The sequence below is a fragment of the Aquila chrysaetos genome, chromosome 6 (assembly GCF_900496995.4).
Source record: "Aquila chrysaetos chrysaetos chromosome 6, bAquChr1.4, whole genome shotgun sequence".
Taxonomy (NCBI): domain Eukaryota; kingdom Metazoa; phylum Chordata; class Aves; order Accipitriformes; family Accipitridae; genus Aquila; species Aquila chrysaetos.
In genome coordinates this window covers 31,340,639-31,364,220 of record NC_044009.1, presented here as the reverse complement: position 1 = coordinate 31,364,220, position 23,582 = coordinate 31,340,639, and the positions used below count along the sequence as shown (strand labels likewise).

The window sequence follows — 23,582 nt, the reverse complement described above, 5'->3', positions numbered from 1 at the left end:
GTCCAGGGAATGGAAGCAATTTATATGCTGGCAGAAGGTTTGGAGGGTCTGCAGAAATCAGCTAACAATAAACTAAAGGTGTATGTCAGTGACTCGTGTAAGTAGGCTTAAGTTGCTTCTCACTAGTGGTAGTTTGGCCTCTTTCCAGTTTCAAGAGTGAAGGACTGTCATGACTAACTGTAATAATGTATATGTTGTAATATAGAGAAACTAGCTGGTTTAATAGCTGGATGAAAGGTGGTGGCATGGTGATTTGTGATGGCATAAGGTTGCTTGGCTGAGAGCTTCACAGAGTTCAGCAGCACTGCTGAGAAAACATGCTTGGTTTCACACTCCCTCATAGCAGTGAACTGGCTGCTGTGAAGTGAACACCTTCTTTTGACCAATCTGTGAAAAGGCATTTGGAGCAGAAAATTCATCCACTCTCTGAGCTGGAAGATGAGCGCTCTTTGTGACAGGCTGAAAGACTGGGGATGCAACATGTACGAGGAACAGCTAAGCATGAAATTTAGAGTACTTGTTAAATCAGATAACATCCTTTCAGCTGTAAACAGTTGTGAAGAGTCCACACCCTGCTCCCCACTTCATAAATTAGGGTGATCTCTCCACATGTAAAAGTTTGTGTGTCCAGGGGCACATCTTCTGCAAACTGATTTGCTCCACGAGAATCAAAATGGGAAAAATGGCATTTTAGCCTTCAGGACTACACTGTGGACAAGGAGGCTGTGATGCTGCCGCTTCCTCAAGGTATGGTTCCTGGTACAGCTATCTTAAGGTTTCCTCATATTTGCTTCCACATGCTGCAGTCATTCCTCCTGATTCCTGGCAAGGTGTTCCTGAAGTGGGAAGTCATGGAGTGGCTGTAGCTGCCAAATACTAGTAGGTTCCAGTTTTCAGAGAGTTCTCTGGAGATAGTTAATCTGAGTTTCTCTTTTGATTGGCAGTATAAGCTTGCTCTGACATCTGATGAACATGTACTTACTGCTGATAACACATGCATGTACAAACTCAGGTGTTGCACAAACTTGGGTATTGCAGCAGAGTTTCTGTTCATTTGCATGTTACCATGAGCTGACTGAAAGTGAATAAAGGGAATATTAACCCCTTGGGAAGGAAGGACTACAAACAGCTCCTCAGGGAGCAATGACAGAAGCTCTGATAACAAGCACATGAGGCAGGAAACTGGTAGTATAATCTTAAACCAAAGTGAAACTGGAAACCCCCTGGGATCGAGAGCTAGCAATCAGCACTGCACAGTAAAGCAACACAAGGGCCGCAAATGAGGTGTTTGAAAGTCAGGAAGCTGGCAGTAAAGTGGGACCTGCTGAAGCAGCTGGAGAGGGACCCAGCAATCAGCACCAGAGTGCTGCAAGGGCTCAAATGATTTTTTTACTTGGTGGGGCTCTGAAGGAGGTGTTTGCCTTAATTAATGTAGTCCCTCAGAGGCATAGAGGGAAAGGATTCACTGCACACAAGTGTATTTCTAGATCTGTAAAAAGTCATGCTACACTTTTCTTCCGAAGCAGATTTATTGCTGTCTTCCCCGCCCCCATCTCCCGTGATAGCAAGCTCTTACAGAAACATACCATTCCTGGGGCTTTCACCTTTCTCTTTCTTCTCACCATCCAGTTGGTTACTGTCTCCATGCTCGTGATCTTTCATGAGAGGGACCATGTTCACTGGTGTGTTGTCCTGTGTCCCACCCCCACCCCCCCATTACCCACGTGCTTACTGTACTTTTGAAGTGGGTTGGAGAGCAAGTTTTGTCTTTTCTTCTAAGTACTCAGCTTTTTTGTCATGCTTTCATGTGTGTTCTGAATGCAGGCAGTTACAGATACATACTCTGCTTGTCCTAATCCAAATAATTAAGTAAGAGTCAGAAGATTAATGGAAAAACTACATACAGTTGTGCTTCTGTCTGTATCAGTAAAAAGTGCATGGGGTGATGCCACAGAGTTACACCAATATCTTCGTAAAAAGAAGTTGCAAGAATTGCTGCTGCTGGGACTATTTCTTGTAAGGAATGTCATGAAAATTGTGCTACCTCTATGAGAAATTTATTATAGTCTTTTTTTAATAGTTGTTAGATGACCTATGTTGTAGCTTTATGTCTGTATTTAATCTGACTTTTCTGAGTCTTAACAATGGTACATCTGGAGAGATGCAGAAAAGATAGTAGTAGCGTGAAGTTTTAAGGATGAAAACTTCTGTGAACTTTGGATGGTGCAAATATATAAACCTTATTTGTTTACTTGAAATATGGAGTCACCTGTCTAAGTAAATTTTAAGTATCTCCTGTACTGTGTTGTACAGGAAAGGGAGCTTATTAGGAGTGTTTCAGGAGGCATCTTACTCTAACATTCAAAATTAAATGAAGGAAAGATCTTTGCCAGTTCTTTACTGAATAAAAGTGAAGAGGCTATAAATTCCTTCTTACTAATGTCTTGATGACAAATGTGTATGAATATTTCATCAGCCAGAAGAATACTGTTACCATTCAAACTTAGTCTTATGCTTTCATGAACTCCAGAGACTTACAAATTAGAATAATTTTATAATCTGTGGCAAAGACTAATTTTGTTAAATAATATATACTAAATTGCCAGACTTTTGCAAGAGCTGTTTATTTAATAGAAGGAAGAAAATAATTAAATTTGAAAAGAGGTTTTAGGAGAGAGGATTTTTTAAAAGCAGGTCCTGAAATAGGGTTCTGCTTTACAGTGTGGGCTTTTGTGTAATTAAGTATTGGTTGTCTTAATAATTACTCAGGTAATTAAGAACAGTATGTCCTTATGGCCTTAAATACTTGCTTACTCTGTGTAAAGGAAGAAAGGAAAAAGAAAAAAGAAGACAAAGAAGAGATTGTTTACCTTAAAATATTTGCCTTGCAAGTTCCACACCGTGCTCCTTTTGATTTCAACGAACATTCTCTATGTAAACAGTATCTAACGTAAGATACGGACATTAAAGTTTAGGCTAACTATTGTGATAAATGAATTTAGTCCCAAACAGGATTCCAATCAAAGTTTATAATTTATTAAATGAATAAAGGCAAGCAAACAGTGCTGGGTGAATCGGGAGTCTCTGCTCTACCAAGATGCACACTGTGAAAAACAACCCAGCTTGTTTTATAGTCTAACATTAGTTACATCGTGTCCTTCCAAAAGGCTCTCCACCTCCTGGTTGTGCAGGTGCAGTAGTTCTCCTAGAAACTTCTCAAACTCTCCTCATTGGCTGAGGGGTCTTCTATACAATGTATCTCCTCACTGCTCCTCGCTGCTCAGGCATGACAGCAGACATCCTGTGCAACAGGCAACACCCTGCACAACACCAGCTGTGGCCATCAAAACCTAAGCAAGTTCGCAACAGACACCTCCCCCCCAACAAATGCATATAACAAATTGCTTACACACTGCGACTTCAATACACCCTCTATTCATACATACTAAAGATCACCCCGTTCGTAACCTTGCTTAATACTATGATAAATGCCTCAGTTCTCCCCTAGGATTCTCCCCTAGGATCTCTTGTTTAACACTGCGCAGTTAACAACAAAACCGGTTTTGGGCTGGCAAAAAAGAACTATATACATATCATCTGTTTCCTCCTGGCCTGCGGTTATACGAGGACCGACAAAATGGTTAAAGATTACATATACAGCGAGGGTCACATTTTATTATGCGGCCCTAGCATTGTTTATATTGACACGAATCAGATGAACACATTTCACACTATGAACCCTAACAGTTATCACCAGGCAATACTGTAGCATGTGTATCTTCATCTGTCTTACTTTAAGCAGGTGAAAATAGTGACCATGAGAAAAATGTATCTGGCTCATCTGTTAATAGGGCTGTTGGATCTCACTGGGTTTACTTCTTGATATGCACTCAAGGATTAGTAGATCTGTAGGTCTTGTTACTCATTGGTTTGCAAAATGTCTAAGTTTTTGCAGGTTCTGAGGGAGGCTAGCCTGAAAAAAGGCTCAGGTAAAGTGCCAGTAGGCACTCTGCAGCGAGGGCTGGGCTGCCCTGCGAGGGCAGGTGGGCTGGGAGCCATGAGTGCTAGTGAGGCAGCAGGACCAGTGGCCTCACTGAGCGTGGGGCATCCTGGCAGGACCCAAGCCAGGTGAGGGGGCAGGCCCAGGGATGGCAGCCAGGGTCGGCCAACAGTCCAATGACTGCCAGGCGTGTCTGTAGCAACAAGGAAGACTCAAGGTCTGGCCAGGAGATCAAGTCCATGGGTTAGGGTTTAGGTGTGGATGAATGGGGTACATGCTCAGGCAGAGGCATGGCTGTAGGGTAGATAGCACGGGCAGGGACCAAGGGTGATGGCCTCAGGTTAAATGCAGCTCCCAAGAGAAGCAGATGCCCTGACATTGCAAACTTTTGCAAAATTATGTAATACATCGTGCTGCTTATGTTTCCTTGCATGTGCTGGGCATTATTCTGTGCTGGTTGTTGCAGTTGATAAGCAGTTTTCATGCTGATCCTGCTTGAGGCAGAGCTCACATGCCTGTCTGCTGCAGGTCTGTTTTCTCCTAATATTTTGGATTCCTGAACACCTTTGTTATGTCAGAGTACAGCCTGCTCAAAATAAGAGTCATTCTGGCATGGATGACTTCAGTTGCTGACACAATCTAATTGCCTTGTCAAGGATTAATTCTGGATTTTGCAGTAGGGGTTTTTTTGAGTGATCATGATAAGATCTTTTGTCAGGGACTTACTTAACTCATAAACTTGCATGATTGTCTCTTAATCTTTTGACAGCCACATTTTTAAGGTGTTTTCTTTATAAACATAGCGAAAACCAAACCTCTAAAGGATTTCATTTTTACATGCAGTAACATATTCCTTCTGGTTTTGTGACATTGCACTGTACTTCCTTTCTACATCTGAATTAGCAAATGCATCAACTGCTTGCTTCAGAATCTGACTGTCATCTGAAAGTTTTTCTTCCTTTTTCACTGGCATCCAGTAGCTAAAGGTCCAGAATGAACTGTGGTTTACAACTCCTCCTCATGTTTCCCCCTCCTTTTTTTTTTTCCTGGAGCCCAGGAGGCCAGTGAATCATTTCTGAAATCACTATAGGTCTGAGGTCCTTGAAGGGGAAAGTTATTGTTCAGAGAATAAGTCCAGCAGAACATGGCTTTCTCTAACCTGTCCCTGTCAGATGGGTATTTTTTATTTTGCCCTAGAAGCTAAGATACATGAATCTGCAGTTTCAAAATCACCAGTCTTTATACTTTGTGGCTTTTTTCTGGCTGACCTTTCTCAGTAGGAATGAGAGGAAAGCAGCATTCATAGTCTGTAATGTTATTTCCTAGTGTTTGCAGTAGTACCTCTGCTTCCAGACTCATGAGAGCAGTGTTTCCCCTGTGTTCTGGACTGAACTAGACAAGGGATCTGTAGTCTTACCTTGGAAATGCTTTGTTACAGTATCCCTCAAAAATAGGATTGCATGTTAAAGCAGTATCTAACTCCAGCAACATTCATTATTATCACATACAGCCTCTATTAAAAGACTCAGTTAAATGAGATGCATGTCTTGATCCCAATTATGTGTCTGCTTAAAGTATGGTTATTCATTTACAACATAACAAATATATCAAAATCTAAATGTTAACATATAGAGAGGCTTTGTCTCTGAGGTTTGACCATTTTCCAGCTAATGTTATGCTTCACAATGGACTGACAGATTGTGAAAAGTTGAGCCAAATGTGAATAATCACTGAAGTGTGTTATGGGGCAGGTGAGACTCTTCACATAAGGCCTGAAGCCATCAGCCTCTCCAGAAGGTGGCAAGCAATAGTTTGATGGAGGAACAGATTACTCCCTTCTTAGGTTAATGACTAGTAGTTTGCGTTTTAGGGGAGTGGACAAAGGCGAATTGTCCCAGAGATGGGGATGGATTATAAAGCAAAAATGGTTGCCAAAGTAGGATCCCCTTCTGTGAAGGGAATATGAGCTGAAAAAGACCTGTGAGTTTATTAGATAAGATGACCCTTCAAGGCCAGTCTGAGTCTAGATGGATGTAGACTTGTTTCTTTTAATTTCCATTCTCTTGTGACTTTATAAACCTTGGTAAACTGCATTGTCTATTGTGGATGTAGTAAATAAATCCTTTTATTAGCCATTTACATTGACCTGGTTTGGGTGAGGTATGATATCAATACAGCCAGCTAACTTCAAGGAATTTGTGCCCATAGGCTTTTGCAATCCATAGATGGTACTGGACTACTCTCAGGCAGCCAGCAGCCCAAAACATTTCTTAGAGGCTGTGAAGGATAGTGGAGTTGCACAGGCCAATGCACAAGCAATAACTCAGTGCCTAAGAAGAAGAGGTATTTCCATTGCTGAAGAGGAAATCTCTCTGGAATGCTAGTGAGAAGCCCAAGGATTGCAGAGGAGTATAAGGGTAGAGGACATTATTGCAAATTTTACAAATTGGGAAATTAGAGATAAAGTGAGATAATATTTCTAGTGTACACGCAAAATTCTTCCGTCCTGATACCTTAGCCCATTCCTGTACCATGCTTTCAAGATCAGGTTTTTTTTCAGCTCCTGTTAGTTGTTTTCCATATGGTGGTTGCCTTCACTAATGCAAAGGTTAAGCAGACTGTTAAGTCAGCATGCCTCTGAGATAACATCCCATTTTTAGAATTAGTTCAGTTTTCATTAGTGAATTAACTGGACAGATAAATATTTATGACTATCTCAGATGTCTGATTACAACAGGAAATAAATAATTCATTATAGAAAATTGCCTTTGTCCAATTGATACCACAAGGATATAAATCAGATATGGCAATTTCCAAAAAAGCAGCACGATATATTGTTTTTGCTGGAACACCCTCAATAAGTATCTTTTAGGTTATTAGGAACAACCATTGCTGTTCTAAGCTGGGTAACAAACCTTCCATTGTGTGAATAGCAGTGATGTCAGGAAGTCTATTTACAGAAATGTGCATATATTGTAAGTATAATGACGGTTGGGACAATTTAGAGAATCTATATACAATATATGATTTCTGTTTGATATTGGGAAGTTTCTGTGTGTAAGTCTATCAGACTGCAAGCATCATTTTGAATGGGGGTGTATTTCCCTTCTCTGTTGTAATTCTGCTTCTGTAGGCTGGTTGAAATAAACTTTGTATCAGCCAAAAGCTAACAAAGAGGAAAAATTAAATTTTGTTGAGTGAATGGCGTTAAATAAAGGATTGAATACTCTGTGTGACAAGCCAGTTACCAAGTTTTAAACTTAAACTTAAAGGCTAGACTTCAGTGGGAGGTTTTGGTTACATAGTGGGTTTGAAGAGGAACCACCTAAAAAGGAAGGCCAGAAGATCAAAGGAAAGGGATTCTTACCAGCCATTTTAAAGGAAAATCAGCCTCTCTTTCCACAAAAAGGGTGCTTGCTGCAGAGATCCAGAGGAATGACTTAGAAAAGAAGCGCAACTGTGTTCCAGAGTAAACGGCACAAGCTTGAAAGAAGAGATTGAGGACTTCTGGTTATAGCAAGTTAGAAGCTGAAAGAGTTTGAAATGTCAGGAAGCTGAGACAGTGAAGTCTTAAAGCAACATGTTTATTGTTTTGATTGTTTATTTATGCTGCTTGTAATAGCTAAAGTAAAGGGGTTTTCAGAAACCTTGTTAAGGCTGTGCATATATCTATTTCACTCACACATCTTTAAAAATACCCTTGTTGTGGAACTCTGAGAGAGGGTTTCAAGGCAGTGGAGAACGAGCTGCCAGCATACCTCTGTGGCTAGCTGAGCTGGTCCACAAAGTCATGTGTCCGAAAAGAGAAGCCAGAAGCATGTGCTCTGAGCCTCAAGGGACACTTTTAAACATAGCAATCCATGGGGTTGCCTCTGCACTGTTACCTGGGGACAGCTGATGAGACTTCTGTGCGGGCTATTGCAACAGAATATTGCTGTAATGTTTGGAGAGGTGTAGCTTGGGATGCCTATGTAGGAGACACCTTTCAATACAAGGTATTACTATTGAAAGGTACTAGTTTGTTCAATTTGTAAACAGAGAACCTGAAGCATGGATAAAATACAATTTCTGCGGTACAGGAAGTGAGTTACAGTCAAGAGTATCTCTTGAGTTCTCCTAACTCCTAGGATTGTATTTGAAATGTAAACTCTCTTTATAATGCTATCTAGTAAAAGGAGCATCCTAAAATAAGACAGTAAAATCCTTACACCACATCACTCATACCTTATAAAGATACCTTTCTTGAATGGATGATGTCAGTTGCTGTTTTGCTCATCATGCTTTTATTCTACTTCAGGCTTTGCTCTTTCACTAGGTACTCTCTGCTTCAACAGAGAGGTAGGAACTGGAGTTATTTGCAGAGGGTATCCTCACTGAAGAAAAATGACCCATTGCTATATGACGTGATAGAACATAATGTATGTAGGTTAAAGCATTGTTAAAAATTTGATGTAAAACATATTGCTGTAGATCCTGCTTCATATTGTGTGTACAATCTAATTTACTTACTTTTATGGTGAAAGCCTTAACTGATTTCTCAGTTCCGTGCTGCTTGTGGTGACATACAAGTATATTATCTAGTCTCTCTCTTTTTTTTGTTTGTTGAATGGTATTACAAAATGTTTTCCTCTTTCAAGTTCTGAAAGCCCGCAGTATTGAATAGAGAGCTGTTCTCTAAAATGAAAAATAGGTAAAAGAAAACTGAATAGCTGCTAATGAACTGCTAAAGGCTGGTTATTCCAGGTCATAGGTACTGTACTAGTGCATGGTACAGCATCCTTACCTGTCATGTTTTCTCTTTGTAAATTAATTTCAGGCATTCTCTTAACTTTCTTCAGGAGCATCTGCAGCAACCCAAGAGTTAATCTGGGAAAAGAGGCCAGTTTGTTACTTTATTCTGTGTTTAAATTCTATTCTGAAAGTTCATGGACATTTTTTTGATTGTTGTTATTAAATTGTTCTCTAGTCAAGATCACAGCTCTTGGAGCTGTTAATCTCCCTCAAATCCCCTCAATCAGTAGGGGGATTCTCAGTGTGAAATACCTGGCAGGAGCAAGCTCTGAGAATTTTTGCTTGGGTCCTTACTGGCATCTGTAGTTTCTCCCGGGGTGCTTGTACCTTTTCCTTTATTAGGATAGCTGAGTACTTTGGTAATGTGTTTTTGTATTAGTGGACATTAGGCCTCTACATAAGTTGTGTAGACTTTCAGGCGTCTTCCCTTGTGCAATAAAGACAAATCAGATCTTTCTTATTGATGGCCACATATCAGAATGTATAGTAAAGTGTACCAAGGTCTAAATTACTCTTTGAAGTTACAAAGCCAGACTTTTTACCAGATCAGTATCTGAGAGAATCAGGGTACTGCAGCAATGTTGTTTGCTATGCAGGTCACAATATACAAATGCATAAGTCATGAAGGTACAAAAAGGTCCCTCAGTTATTATATTATACTGTGGAAAGCTATTTTCACTCTTTTTTTTTTTTTTCTTTCTTAAACTGGCTTCCCATCAGAGTTTGCTAACACATTAAGCTTTCTGCTTGCCTTAAATATTAACAAATGGTAAGGTCTTTTTTTGGGTTCAGATCAGCAAAAAACAGAGTTGTTTTTGTTCCTTTCTGTAGATTAAGGCATTATTAAATAACGTATACAGGCATAACAGCTCTGAGCAGCTTCTATGTGTATCACTATCTGTCCTTTTCTTCTACCTATCTGTACCCCAAAATCCCTAACTGATTTTCACGTTCAATAATTAACTGTGAGCAGCAGCGGACATTGGCATTGTCCTGCCACTTTTTGTCAGTCTTTTCAGCTGGGAAGATGTCAAGCCAATTGCTTGTGGATTTGCCTTGGTCTTTGTTACTGAACTCAACTTAGATGGCTATAGGCCCAGACAGCATAACCCGAATAATACATTTATAATTTATTAAACTTAATTCTTTAAAGGTTCTTTTGATAACTGCTTCATGAAGATAGCTGCTGAAGGAAGTTTAAAATTAATGGATTCTATCTCATATGCCTATTATTATTTTTGAAGCCTGTTAGAGAAGAGAAATTATGCAAATTGGTGTCACGCTAGGCTACTGCACACATGCTGGTAATGCATAACAACTAGCTCACTGATGAAAATATTTCATCTTAAGCAAGAGTCATTGTCAGCACTAAGAGATGTTCTTTGTATCATGGTTAACAGTTTATTATTATTTTTCTTATGGATAAAGAAGTGTTCTTATTAAAAATCCTCAGTAGAATAAAACTGCTGTAAAAGTAATACTGGAGAACTATAGTGATGAATTATGATTGATTACATTATACAATTAAGGTATATTGTGAAACAATAGGAAGATCCCTTAAAAAAACTAAGCAGTTGTTGCTCACTCTCTGTGAATGACTTAAGTGGCTTTAATTCTTCAGCTCCTGCATGTAAAAGACTTGATAAATAGATGAGGCTCAGGATCAATTAGTGTCACAATAATCTTTAGTATTAATGAAGCGAAGCTGCTAGGATTGAACCAGTTTAGCCTTCATGACAGCATCTTAAGCTAACACGCACTGCATTGTCTGTCTAGTACTGGGCATGGGAACCAGTACGCAGAACACACAGTTCTGTGCAGTGCTGGCCGATACAAGTGCTCCCTGTAAGGAAGCTGTCTTAGTCCTGAAGAATTCTGATATTCTTAGTGGGACAAAAATCCAATATAGGATAAGCTGGTTTCAGAAAATAGGTCGCTAATGTAAGTTTGCAATTATTTTCTTCCCAGTTTTATCCTACATCTGTCTTAGATTTTCTTTTTCCTCATCTGTACACAAAGCATATCAAGTTTTTCTGATTAGACTGCAGTGTAGAGCCTGGGTTTGGTCTAAAGGTCATCAGTCTGTTATAGCCCTTCATCCTTCCATTTTAACACTAACACACGCATTTTGTTTGCCCTGTTAAATTGCTGCCAAAGGGGGCAGAGAAAACCTCCTCAGGTATTGATTTTTCACACATGGGGACTGTAGCTCGTTGTCACTTGATTTGCCACCTGCAGTTTATAACTGAATGGGCTCATGGGATTATAAACTTCATTTTAGCATTGAGTTCCCAGCCTGAGGTGAAATTGATGTGTTAGCTGTTAGTCATTTGTAACTGCTTTAATGTATTTTGATAGTTGGAATTCTATTTAGATGGCTAGTATAAATAGCATTTTTGCAATAGAAATGCCACTGATCAGAACCTCCTGTTTGAGTTGCTGATCTTAACTAGTTTTCAGATATTTGGATCTGGTCTTGGATAATCATTTCTGCTTAATATTTTGGGGGTCTTTCTGGTTTTCGTTGTTACATTTATAATGTAATAATTACGAACTATATTACGGTAACTGACTAGGTGCATAATTTTATTCAACATTTGGTCTTCTGATTTGTAGATATACAGCGGATTAATTAGTGGTCAAACAAATACAATGTATTATAGTTCCTCATGAGATCAGGGGCTTTATTTTCAGTGGTACTCAAAGCTTCACTAAAAGTTTCTGTTGATTTCTATGTTAGTAGCAAGGTACCCTTTACCTCACAGGATAAGACAGCTCTGCAAAAATGCTTGGTTTACCATATGCAGGAAGTGATTTTTTGCAATAATTTGAATCTCAGCAAGGCATTCAGTCTTTCATCACTGAATACAATTTTCTCTGTTGGTCCCAGCTTCCATTATAGGTTTTCTTAATGCACAGTACCTCCCAGAAACCTTGGAAGTGTCATTTTTCCATTAAAAATACATTTTGCTAATTTTGTGAAAACAAAAGAAAAATGTATTTCTTGCATGTTAGTGAGAAGTGGAGGTTTGCTTTACTAGTAATCTCTGAGAATTATGCAATCTTTATATGCCTTGGCTTGACCATTTTTTTGTTTAACATCCCATATCCACACTGATCTAAGGATATTTATGTTAAACCTTAGTGAAAAAGTTTTTTGAAGTTCTGTGAGAAAATCCTTTCTTACAGAAGATTGCATCCATATTTGACAGAGAAGTAGAAATCCCCCAAATAAATAAGTTCCTACAGTTTTTATAAAAATCTGTGTCAGGCTAGAGGAATGAATCGTAAGCAGTGTCCCCTCTGAGGGGGATACAGGTTGAATTTTGTCCTTGATACATTCTGCTTGGGTTGTTCCACCCATGTGCTAACAATTCCAGCTTAGCTACAGCAGATGTTGTCTTTGGGGTGTATCAGAGGAAAGGAAGAATGATTATTATGATGGTAAGAAATTAAAAAGATGCAGATTTATCAAATTCATTAGTTTCACTGCTCATGAAACAAGTTGCTTTGTGGCTTGCTTAGTTTTGTGAATTACTGCTCACAGATCTTTTCACTCTAGCTACATTTCAGCTTTTGCGCACATTCAGTTAGAGAAGTTCAGCTATGGTAGACCAGAATAAAGCATGTTGTATCTATGAAATCCTATGAAAATGAGTGGGATTGAATGATTCTAACAGAAAGAAATGTGATTACTAATATAATACCATTGACATCAATGAAGATTAGATAGAAGAATCAAAGCAGCAAGTGTCATGACCCAGACTGGACATACCAGGGGGTCGTGTTTAATTCAAAATTCCCTCGGGCTGAATTAAAGGTGAAACGACACCAAACGATCAGTTAAAGATTTTATTCATGACAGAAGCAAAGGGAACTGGGAAGGCGTGGTAGTAGGTGGCAGGGTTTCTCACAACAGGAATTGGCATAAGACTACTTCTGTAAACCGTGTAACCATATACATCGATTCAGGGAATAAGGAGATCCCTCCCGTTGAGTCATGAGGTTCAGAGCAGACCCCCTTACTTTCCAGACTCCTCCTCAGAGAAGGCTCTAGGGGCAGCTGGATCCATTCTTAGTCTCAGACTTGGTCAATGGTTTATATCTTGAAACTACCTCAGTAAACCAGTTAACCTGTGGTAACCATATACATCGATTCAGGGAATAAGGAGATCCCTCCCGTTGAGTCACGAGGTTCAGAGCAGACCCCCTTGCTTTCTAGACTCCTCCTCAGAGAAGGGCCCAGAGGCGGCTGGATCCACTCTTAGTCTCAGTCTTGGTCAGTGGTTTATATCTTGAAACGGATGAGGTGTAGGGATTGTGGAAAAGGAAAAGGAAAGAGAAAAGACAGAGAGAAAGGGAGAGAGAAAGATTTCACTGGTCCTGGGTCCAGCGTTGGTTCAGTCAGCCGAGGTGTCCAGTCAGCCGATGGGTCCAGTTCCACTGGGCTTGGGCATCCGGGGCTTCAGTTTGTGTCCTTTTATCATCCTTGCCCCTCCTTCAGGCGGGCACCCAAACTCATCAGGTTAATGAGCAGTTTGTGAGCCTTTGGGTTTGTGCAGTAACTTCTCCTTCCCTGCAGACATGGCCATTGATTGATCTTTGTATCAGAACAGCTTATCAGAACAGGGAGCTGCGCACCCTCCAGCACGCCCTCCCTCTCCTGTTTCTGATGTCTGAGCTGATGGGCTTTTCACCTTGGTTCCTTGCTGTGCAGGGTTTGTCTTTAAGCAGAACTTGCCCCACCACAATGTTTGAGACATTAACTCTTTCAGTCTCTCACAGCAAGAAATTTTCTAAAGTAGTAGTGATCATTTTTATTAAAAAAAATGGAGTGGCTTGAGTTCACCACATCTTTAAGACCTTCCTACTCTAGAAAACCCCAGTGGTTGCTTGTTCAGTTCTTGGGTGTGGAGTAGATTGAGGCAGTGTTTAATTTAACTTAAAGTGCATGGTCCCATTCTGTGCATGCTAAGCAGATCTCTTTAAGGCTAGTATTACACTGTTTGCAAGTCCCATTCAACTAGAAAATGGCTTGACGTGAAGCAAACTGATTTGACTGTGGTAGACAGCAGATGATATGAAGCCATGGGTCTGTGGTAGGAGAGAAGCAACTTCAGAATGAGCTCATGGGAAGCAGAAGAAACCTGATTTTTGAGGGAGATGCAGTTATGAAGGATCCAGGATGCCAGTAGTGTTACCTGAGCCCCATGGAAGATGGAAGTTTATCGAGAGTGTTGTGGCACTTGTTTGGGAGTCACAGAATGAGGCGCTAAATAGTTCTGGAGTAAAATAACTTCTTTGTGACCCAGCAACAGAGTCAGCAGTGCCTCCTGATCTGACACAGGCCTTCAGGAAAGACTGAAAATGCATACCCAGTAAGAAAAGCATTAGATTTGCAGGGGAGCTGGTCAGGGGCCAAGCTGTACTTCACCTTTGTCTACATGCATCCTAGATATGTTTGTGTGTGACACTGGCTGATCGCAAGGATATATTTGCCACCCAGAGTAGTCTTCTGTTTGGCTTATATGAACAATACAGAAACGATCAATCATTGTTGAACAAAGGTTAATGTACTCTTAAATATAAGGGTGCAATAAGAGTTTACTTATAAAAATTTATAATGCAACAGATTATGATGCAATGAATCTAAATGAAAACATGCAATGGGATTGTCTGGACTAGGCACATACATCTTTCCTACCATGCATTTTCTAGGACATTAATGGAGAGTTTTCTGGTTTAGACTCAAAACATTTGATCTAAGAATTTGAATTAAGATTATAATCTTAAAAATGCTTGTGATTCAGAGCAAGTTTAGGAGTGGTGGTGTGAAATTTTCACCATTTGATTAAAGTGTTCAAAAATCAAGTTGTTTTTTCTCTTTATTTCTAGAGGAGGTGACATTTAGATTTCTCTGCCATGATGTCAGTAGCTGTTTTGTGGGCAGTTTATTATGGTTGATCCTAGGAATGGGGTTGTGTTTCATGCTGTGATGAACTGGAAGCATAGACAAGACAAGAGAGCAAACATTCCCAATGCTTTCCTCAGAACTAGTGTCCGATTACAATCCATTGCCACTGGTTATCACTCTATTCTGGCCCTGTGTCTGATATTACAAGTCTAAAAGCTTAGATTATCTAGTCCATCCATATAAAGGAAGCAGAAGGAAAGAAATTAACAAAGATATTCCTGAATTTAAAGGACTTTATGGAGAGAGAGTGTATGTAAGAGCAATTGGTAAAAAGTTAAAAAAGTTTAAGTTGGAGTACATGGAAGGGGAGAAGGTGTTTCCCAGTTACATTGTCTCCATCTCCATTTTGAACACCCACAGAGTCAGTTTCGTGGTTTGTATATTCAACAGAAACTTGTTCTGTGAAGTGAATTTAGCAGGAGTGTTTTCAGAGATCTACCTTTCATCTATAAACAATAGCAGTGCTGTTCCTGATTGTCCTATTTTTCCCTTATGTCGGCCTAGTGAAATGATGTGATGGGTTAAAGTATGGTTCTTTTTGTTTGTAAGTTGCATAGCATCAATAACAGCTTTTCAACATACTTTTATTCTTCATCTCCTTCCATCACTGACTTTTATCCCAGAAAGAGCTATGCACATCACATTCTGCAGTTTCTCTTTCTGAGACCAACTGAGAACAGTTATAGGATGGTGTGTTGATGGATTCTTTGTATGCTTCATTTCAAGATATTGACATCCTCTTTGTTTTAACCTAGCCAGTGAGAAACAGCAGGAGGAGACTAGCAGATGAAGATGTTCTGACTATTGATTTTCTTATCCCTTTCGGTGGTTCATTAATTCCTCTAACAATTGCTTCTTAGGTAGCTGTCTGGGTGTGACCATTACTAGCCAGCAGAATAGGGGCTGTCATGGCTGCGTGAAGCCATAGCTGATAATGTCAACTTTACCTTCCGAATTCTTCTATCTATGAGTTCTTCATTTAGTATGGAAGCAATATTGAGCTTCCTACGAATAGGGAAATACCTTCATTTTGAATATGACATTCTTATTCTTCCACAATATGTGTAGGTGCCAGAAGAGTGTAAGCCAGCTGTTTCGCAAGAGAGACAAGAGGGGTTAGACGAAGAGAACATTGCAAAAATTAGGCCTCTGCATGAGTTGTTCATATGGAAACAGTATGTTTAATTTTGTTTCACTGGCATTGCCATTATGTCCCTACCAGCTATATTAGAATTCACAACTGTCTAGTACTGTATACCATGACTGTTAGAAAGCACCCGGCTGGAGTGAGGCTCTTACTAATTTCAAAACCTCTGCGAATGTCCCGTTTTACTGTGAGCTAGAAAAGGGTGCATTTTGGAAGGCAGTAGGCAGGCAAATCACTGTTGTGTAGGAGTAAGGCAGTACTGCAAATAGAACAGTAATTGTAAAGCTATTTCTGGCACTGTTTTTCTTTCTTACAAGTCTCTCCTGTCCCTATAATTTCTGAGAAAGATGGCTGTGATAATAAATTTGTAAGAAAAAGTTGCTGATTTTATTCCAGAAGTAATTATATCATAAAAAACCCTGCATGTAGTTATTCTCTATAGGGTTTGGGGTTTTTGTTTTGTTTTCACAACATAGGTGAAGATCACAGTAGAACTTCTAAGACACCACATAATATTCCAGATGGCTAGTTTGAGGCTTTTTAGAGCCATGGAATACAATTGGAAGGCTGTGGTTCACAGAGGGAAAAATGATTTGTGCACTGTCTGTAACCCATATTTCTTTTACGTTATCTTTTATATCAAACAATACATGTAGTCTGTTTGTCTTAGGGATACTGTTAAGGGGTGATAATGTGCAATCATTGATTCTAATGTTGATCTTACAGAGAAATATTTTCTTTAAATGTAGATAAATGTTATTTGCACATTTGCCTGACTGCCATCTAAGTTAGTCTGTCATGCCTGTTCTGACTGTTAAAGGTTTTCAAAATAGAAAAATCCAGGTGTTATGAAGAAACCCATGAAATTTACTTTATTGGTGGAGAATATCTCTTTTCCTGGATAAATGAAAGAAACCCTGTCAATGGCTGAAGCCTGTAGTAATTTTTTGTCTCACCCTATTGTTTGTCTTGGTTGGTCAACTTTTGCAAGATTTATTTCAAGTTAGTATATTATCTCTGCTTTTTAAAAAAATAAAATCATGCTATTTGCCCCTATTTTAGCCTGAGTGCTTTGACTAGACTCCATCAAGTTGTCCTTACTCTTGCTTTGCATTCTGTCTCTTCCCAAGTATGCAAAACAGGGTTTGGTAGAGCGCTATGGGCTTGTTGATAGCATGTAGTCATTCCTCAAATAGCATAAGCGTGTGCAGTCCCAAATAGCTTTGTGTCAGATGTTCCCCATCCAGTAGAGTTAATTGCCAAAGTGTAATTTTTCAGCATCTGGTGTGGACTGTTTTGCTTGCCTGCATGGAACAGATTTAACCACTGAGAAGTTTTCTCCAGCTGGTGGCAGAAATCATGAAATACTTGTAATCAGTAGGTCTCTAATAGAGGTTGAGGCTCCCTCTGGGGAGAGCATTGCTAAGTTTTTCACAGCTAGAAGCCGCTCTCTGTACATCATTTCAAAGCCCAGGGAGGTGTGAGGCCTGATGTGGGGGGAGTGAAAGGAGAAATTTCTTCCTGAAGAAATTTCAGCTTCAGCATTTTATGTAGTGTTCAGGTCTTCTGAATATGGGGTTGTTGTAAAAGTGGTTGCATTCATGTGTAACTTTTCACTGTAGAAATAAAAAGTAAATGGCAGACCATGTTAAAACAAGGGCATTTTATTTTCTGAAGCTCAGCAAATCAGGAATTAGAAAAAGAAAAGCACAAATTCACTTTACAACTTCAGCTTTTTCCTTTAATGTTTACATTTTGTGGTTTTTTTTTTTAAAAACAGATTTTACAATATTGAAGATAATAGCAGATACTGTTCTGCTTTTTTGTACTGTAAAACATTCACATCTATCATAGGAATGTCATAAGGGTTACTATGTTGTGTGCAATGGGCACTTTTACTGATGGCAGATGTAGAACCTCATTTAGATATGTATTGCTTGAGTTCAAGAAGAGGCTGTTTTAGTTTAAGCAGAAGAGGTTTATGGTACATATTTGGCAAATCTCATTCCATGTAATGCATAAACATGCTACCTGTAAATGCTGCCTTTTTATCAGAATGCATGGAAGTGCTCATTCACTAAAATTTTTCTTCAGTCCTCCACCAGGACTCCATCTGTAACAATTTTGTGTTAAATTTTATGTTGTCAACGTTGTCTTCTGGTATAAAGAAATATTAGTGTATTCCAAAAATTTGGGAGATAACCATTTTAAAGATTTCTTAATAATCAGAACAAAAGCAGGCAATGACACGATTATTTTGTTTTCAGGAAAAACATTTATCCACAACAGCTGCTTGGAGGGAGGTGCCATAATAAACATTACATCCGTACAAAGAGTGCCATGCATCATTTTGTGGACAATCTGTGTGACAGGGTAGTTGTTATAGTGACAGTGAAATAAGTATCAGTCTTTTTTTTTCTTGTAAGGTTGCATCACAGCTGTTTGCAGCCTATTCTACTCTGTTTCTTTGCACATGAACGTCTGTAGCATTTCTCCTAAAGCTTTAAAATCACGCATGTTCAGTATGGGTTTTTTTTAACCTGAGATGCAACTGTTCCAATTTATGTTTGTATTCACCACCCCCACAGCCTGCAAGCAAACCTTGCTCTTAAGGTTGGCTTATCAGGAGCTACATGTCTGCGGCTGCTGTCTTCAGTGCGTGTAGTACAGTCTGTTCACTGATTTCAGAGAAGTCTTTCACCTGACCTGCTTCTCTGTTGAGGTGCTAACTGTATGTGTTCAGAATACTGTTCTTTATTTGCAGCATGCTATATTGGATCCAAGTAGTGAGAAACCGTCCTAATAAATTACATTATTGACCCACAACAGATAAATGACATTGACTCTAGCTTTTTTTTTTTTTAACCTTCCCTTCTTTTTCCTTCTTTTCTTTGCCTTTTTTTGGTCAAAAGACCAAAGCAATTCGGTATATTATTTGGCACCATCTTTGGTGCAAATATAGTTTTAACCAAGGAGGGAAATAGACATTTTCTCTAAATGTGCCTGCCATTGTTTAAAAAAAAGATTATACTTCTTCTAACCTGACTTTGGTAACAGCCGTGTTTTGTGCCTGCTATATGGTAAATTACTTTAGCAACATGTAAACATTTTGTCTTAGGGTCTAAAGGAATTTAAAAATTTCTTCTGGAAAGGAACAAAGCATGCAAATTAGTTTATACACATACTTCCATTTTGAATATTGCTATACAGACCTGCGCTGCCTGTGAATTGCATACAGGTTATTTTCTTCTCTATCATGAACAGAAAGCACAATTATTTCTTTAATTACATTGAAGAGCTGCTGCTTCATTCCTTATTAATTTATCAGTTTCCCCAGCCAGGCTCACATTTCTTTCTGACTAAATTTCTCATGCCAGATAGTTGTCACTGCTGCTGGAAAAGGTGAAGAGGTAAATAAGACAGCAGGTTTTTAAAATTATTTCAAGTAGTTTTGCAGATATCAGACATGCTTAGAAAGAAATGGCTCAAACCTTAAAATTCAAGTGTATGTTTGAGATGCTAGTTGATCCATCTCCAAAAATCAAGAGCTTTTGCAGTCAGCAATGGTGGTGTCTTCAATTGCTTTTGTTAAGATCACTTTCTTATTTTCTCCTTTGGTTTGCTCATGGATCTCAAGACTTTACATCTCTTAATTAAGTGTACAGATAGCTGAAGGGGTCTACCTACTGACAGCTACTAAATGGGCAAATAATATTCTTTCTTAGAGAAACCATAAACCAGTCAGCTTCCCTAATGAGGAATTATATAGGAAGGTTAAGTTAGTCTCATCTTAAACTTCATCTTTCCTTTCTCTAATTCCAGTTCAGGGGCAAGATCTAGGTTCTTACTACTTGCAATGAAATCCTAAAATGGTATTGTCATTTTCCTGAACACCAGAACTTGCCATCTATGTAATTTTAAGGGTGGGAAGGAGCCTTTTCCATAGGCTGCAGTGATCCATGCATCACTCAGGAATGTTTGCGGCAACGACTCCCCTGACCAGGAGATCTCCTGAAGGTGGAGGTGCAGTCAGCCAGTGTACCTGACCATAACACACTCTGACTGAAATACAGAGATAGACAAGTGCAATTGTTGAGAAACATCTCCAGTGATGCATGTCACCCCAGTGGTTTGCCTGTTGCCTATTATCAGGTTTGTTTGTATTTTAATATAACAGCCACCCCAGTCTTAACTTTTATTAAACCATGAAAAATTTAACTTTTATTAAACTAGTTATACATAGCCCTGTTGTAGATGTATCAGATATGATGAGGTGTTATACCTACTGAATGCCTGTCTGGCAATTATCCAGGGAGCATCAGACAAAAATATGTTAAAAGCATGACATGGCTTTTTAATGCACAAGAAATAGGGCATCATTGCATGAGCAGTGTTAAACAAATTGTGTAAAATGTCCATTAAAAGAGCATGCAGTAGAGAGAGGATCAGATTTTGTGAGAACTTGTTAAAATGTGTTCAGAATGATGCAGTTTATGGGGCAATGTTAGAAGCAAATAATACATACAGCAGAGTAAGTAAAGAGAAGTAGTCCCCAGAGTTTTCTTTCCATTCCTTCATTTAGTGATCTTATCTTTCTGTCTGGTTTTCATTTGTGATTCTATCTGTATTTCTTCTCAAATTAGGACAATATTTGGTTTCTTTATCATAAGGTGGCTTTTTTAGTACAGAGTTACTTAGGGCTTCCCACTGTATATGTGTCTGCTTTGTTTTCCAGGAAGCCATTGTATGGATTGTTTCAGTATAATTCCAGTATGATTGGACTAGAATCATTAGCTGATCCCTCAGATACCTGGGAAATTATAGAGACTATTGGGAAAGGCACTTACGGTAAAGTCTATAAGGTTGCCAATAAGAAAGATGGGAGTCTGGCAGCAGTAAAGATTCTGGATCCTATCAGTGTAAGTAAAAAATATTAAACTGTAACTTCATTGTTAATTTGAAAGAATTCTCAAACAGAGTTGACATATAAATCAAATGTGTAAGATATTGAAAGCATCCTGAAGGGAACAATTTTGCAGAATGCATTGACAGAAGGAGTTTGGTACCAGCACCTGAAAGCTGCAACTTACAATTTCATCATCTTGTTTGTTATTTGAAGACAGCATTTGCTTAGTTTCTTTTTTAGGTCTATGTAATTCTTCTGGTACAAATTTAGATACCTGTGCTCGGAGCATGCAAATGATAAGGGCACAGAGGCATTCCTCGTAGGGGCCTGCTATAGCAGGGAAAATAGAAGATGTTGTTAATCTTAATGTTCTTATTTTATTCTGTGTACTCCCCAAAAGAATTTCTTTCCCCATCACAGAAGTACTGTGAACTTTAGGATATTTTATAGTTATCTTTTATAAGTGGATAATACTGTGAGGCAATAGTTAAGATAAAAACAGAAGAAGAGCACAGCCCAAATTCTCAGAGGTAGTTCTGTGCCAGCTGCAGTTTTAGTGGGTACTGAATGCCTAGCTCCCCTTGAGAACCAAGGCCCTAGTTTTCAATGGAAGATTTAATTGGCAGCTGCTCAGGTTGGATCAAGCTGGAGTGTGGTCATGACAGCTGGGCTAAAATATTTGCTAAAAAAAGTTAACATTTCTGTCATCTACCACTACTGAACTTCATCTTGGTTTTCTCTTGTATAAATCTGAAGAAGGTAATAAATTATATCCTTTTTAGCAAAATGCAAAAAAAGGAAAATGCATGTAAGAGCTTAAATTTTCTAATAGTCAGTCTGTGCAGAAACAAAAATTCAGTGCTTAAATACTGTTCTGAGTTGTGGCCTTTGTGCTGATATTAAACAGTATTTTGTAAGTGTCACAGAATTCTTTCATTTAATTACATTTGCTTATTTCATGGGTTTTGTTTTGTCTCTCTGTAATTGTTTCTGGTATATGTCTTTTCCTCATAAGAATGTCTTTGTTTTTACTGATGTCACCTTTGAGGTTTTGTTAAATTGTTCTCTGGTCCTATCTGATGACCACAGAAAAAAGAATGAATCAAAGGTTCATGTATTTACATTTAGCTTACACATTAAAAATATGTGTATTTAAAAACAAGTTAGAAAATAATATACTTTTAAATTTCTTATTTAGACAGCTAAGCAAGGTTAAATATAATTTTTACTTTTCTGGTTAACTGTGTTATGCACTGAAAGAATCCTTGAAGAACAACTGCTTGCTTTACACAGACTTCACATTTCTGTATGTAAAAAAAGCAAAAGTAGCATGATTTGGTGTGGCTTAAATTTACAGTATTGAGAGTACTTTCAGCTACATTAAATTAAAACCATTTAAAAGTACAAACTAATTAAAAAATGGTTATTTTTATCCATGAGAGTTTGCTCTTGCTTTGTACAGGCTTACTGTGTTTATATGTTCTATATGTTTGTGTTTTTTATTTAGGATGTAGATGAAGAAATTGAAGCAGAATATAATATTTTGCAGTTTCTTCCCAATCATCCTAATGTTGTTAGATTTTATGGGATGTTTTACAAAGCAGATCAATATGTGGGAGGACAGCTCTGGCTAGTACTTGAGGTAAAAACATTTTGATAACATTACATCTTAACTAGCAAATGTTGTTTGGTTTCTGTTTTTTATTGCTAGAAGAGTCACAGGCTTTCATGGTTCTCTGATTGGGGCCGTTAATCAAAGGACTGGTGAGAGATGATGTGTGGTAGCCTACTGTTGAAAATCACATCCAAACTTAAAAGTTTGTTTAATAGGGAATGTCCTTGCGTTTTATTTTTGTTCAAGTTGCTACATTCTGCCTCCAAAATAAGCAAGTTCTTTTGATAAGAATTGTTTGCCTAAAAACAGCCTGATTTTTTTCATGTTGGAGGAAACATTAGACGAGACATTTCTCTGAACTTTGGAGAGCTCAAGCACTTGAGAGGAATGCAAAAGATGAGGTAGTAGTAACATGGAGGACAGTTAAACATGCTGCCTACTGCAAAAGTGAACAGGGAAAATGTAATGGGAACGTCTGTTTTATGGTAATTTAAAACTAGAGGCTGGTTGTTGTTGAAAACCTAGCAACAGAAATGCCTTCTGTTAACTCTTCATGTTCAGTAGCAGTTAGTAGTCTTGCAATGAAAAATGTATTTTGGTGATTTCGTTGCCAGTTAAGTGACTGCCAAAGATTGTTGCAAGATGAGAATTTCTTCTATGTGTTTTCTAGGCTTAGTTGATAGAGAGCTTTGCACAGACTGATGAGCAATAACAGACCATTCAAACATTCCTTTCTTATAACTAGACCAGTAAAAGTTAGCATTCACTTTTTAATTACCGATAATTTTAGAAATTCCACTCCCAGTTCTTGAATGGTGACTGGAATCAGAATAGGGAATCTTTATTTCCACTTTAAGTTGTGAAATGTCAACAATACATCTAACTTCTATGTACTGCAGAATTATGTAGCTTGAATGAAAACTTTTGGATGTGTTTCATCTTAAATTTCAGTAACTATTAAAAAAGAAGTTTAGAATTTTTGTTTTAGTGTTGTTTTTTACTGTATGCCTGCTGGCTTTGTGTTGAGTTTGGGCTTGGTTTCCTATGTGTTTTCTTTTTTAATACAAGTGTAGTGTATCCAACAGATGCATGACATGTGGTATTACATATAACAAAATTTTGTAAAGCAAAATTTTGACATATTCTATG

General features: G+C 38.5%; 1 protein-coding gene across 17 annotated transcripts in view; it reads left to right on the top strand.

The window, feature by feature from the left end:
- Positions 1-23,582, top strand: part of MYO3B (myosin IIIB) — a 213,629-nt gene that overhangs the window by 10,570 nt on the left and 179,477 nt on the right. For 15 of the 17 annotated variants that reach the window (XR_003924029.1, XR_005932734.1, XR_003924030.1 and 12 more), the window contains 2 exons: positions 20,648-20,831; positions 22,326-22,460. The exons of 1 other annotated variant lie outside the window; for it this stretch is intronic. Coding sequence is in view for 12 of the 16 variants with exons in the window: in XM_030018870.1 (XP_029874730.1) it covers positions 20,648-20,831; positions 22,326-22,460 (319 nt within the window). In the remaining 4 variants the exon portion in view is untranslated. Of the gene's footprint in view, positions 1-77; positions 98-20,647; positions 20,832-22,325; positions 22,461-23,582 lie in introns of those variants that run through there. One more of the 17 variants, XM_030018880.1, reaches the window with a different exon arrangement.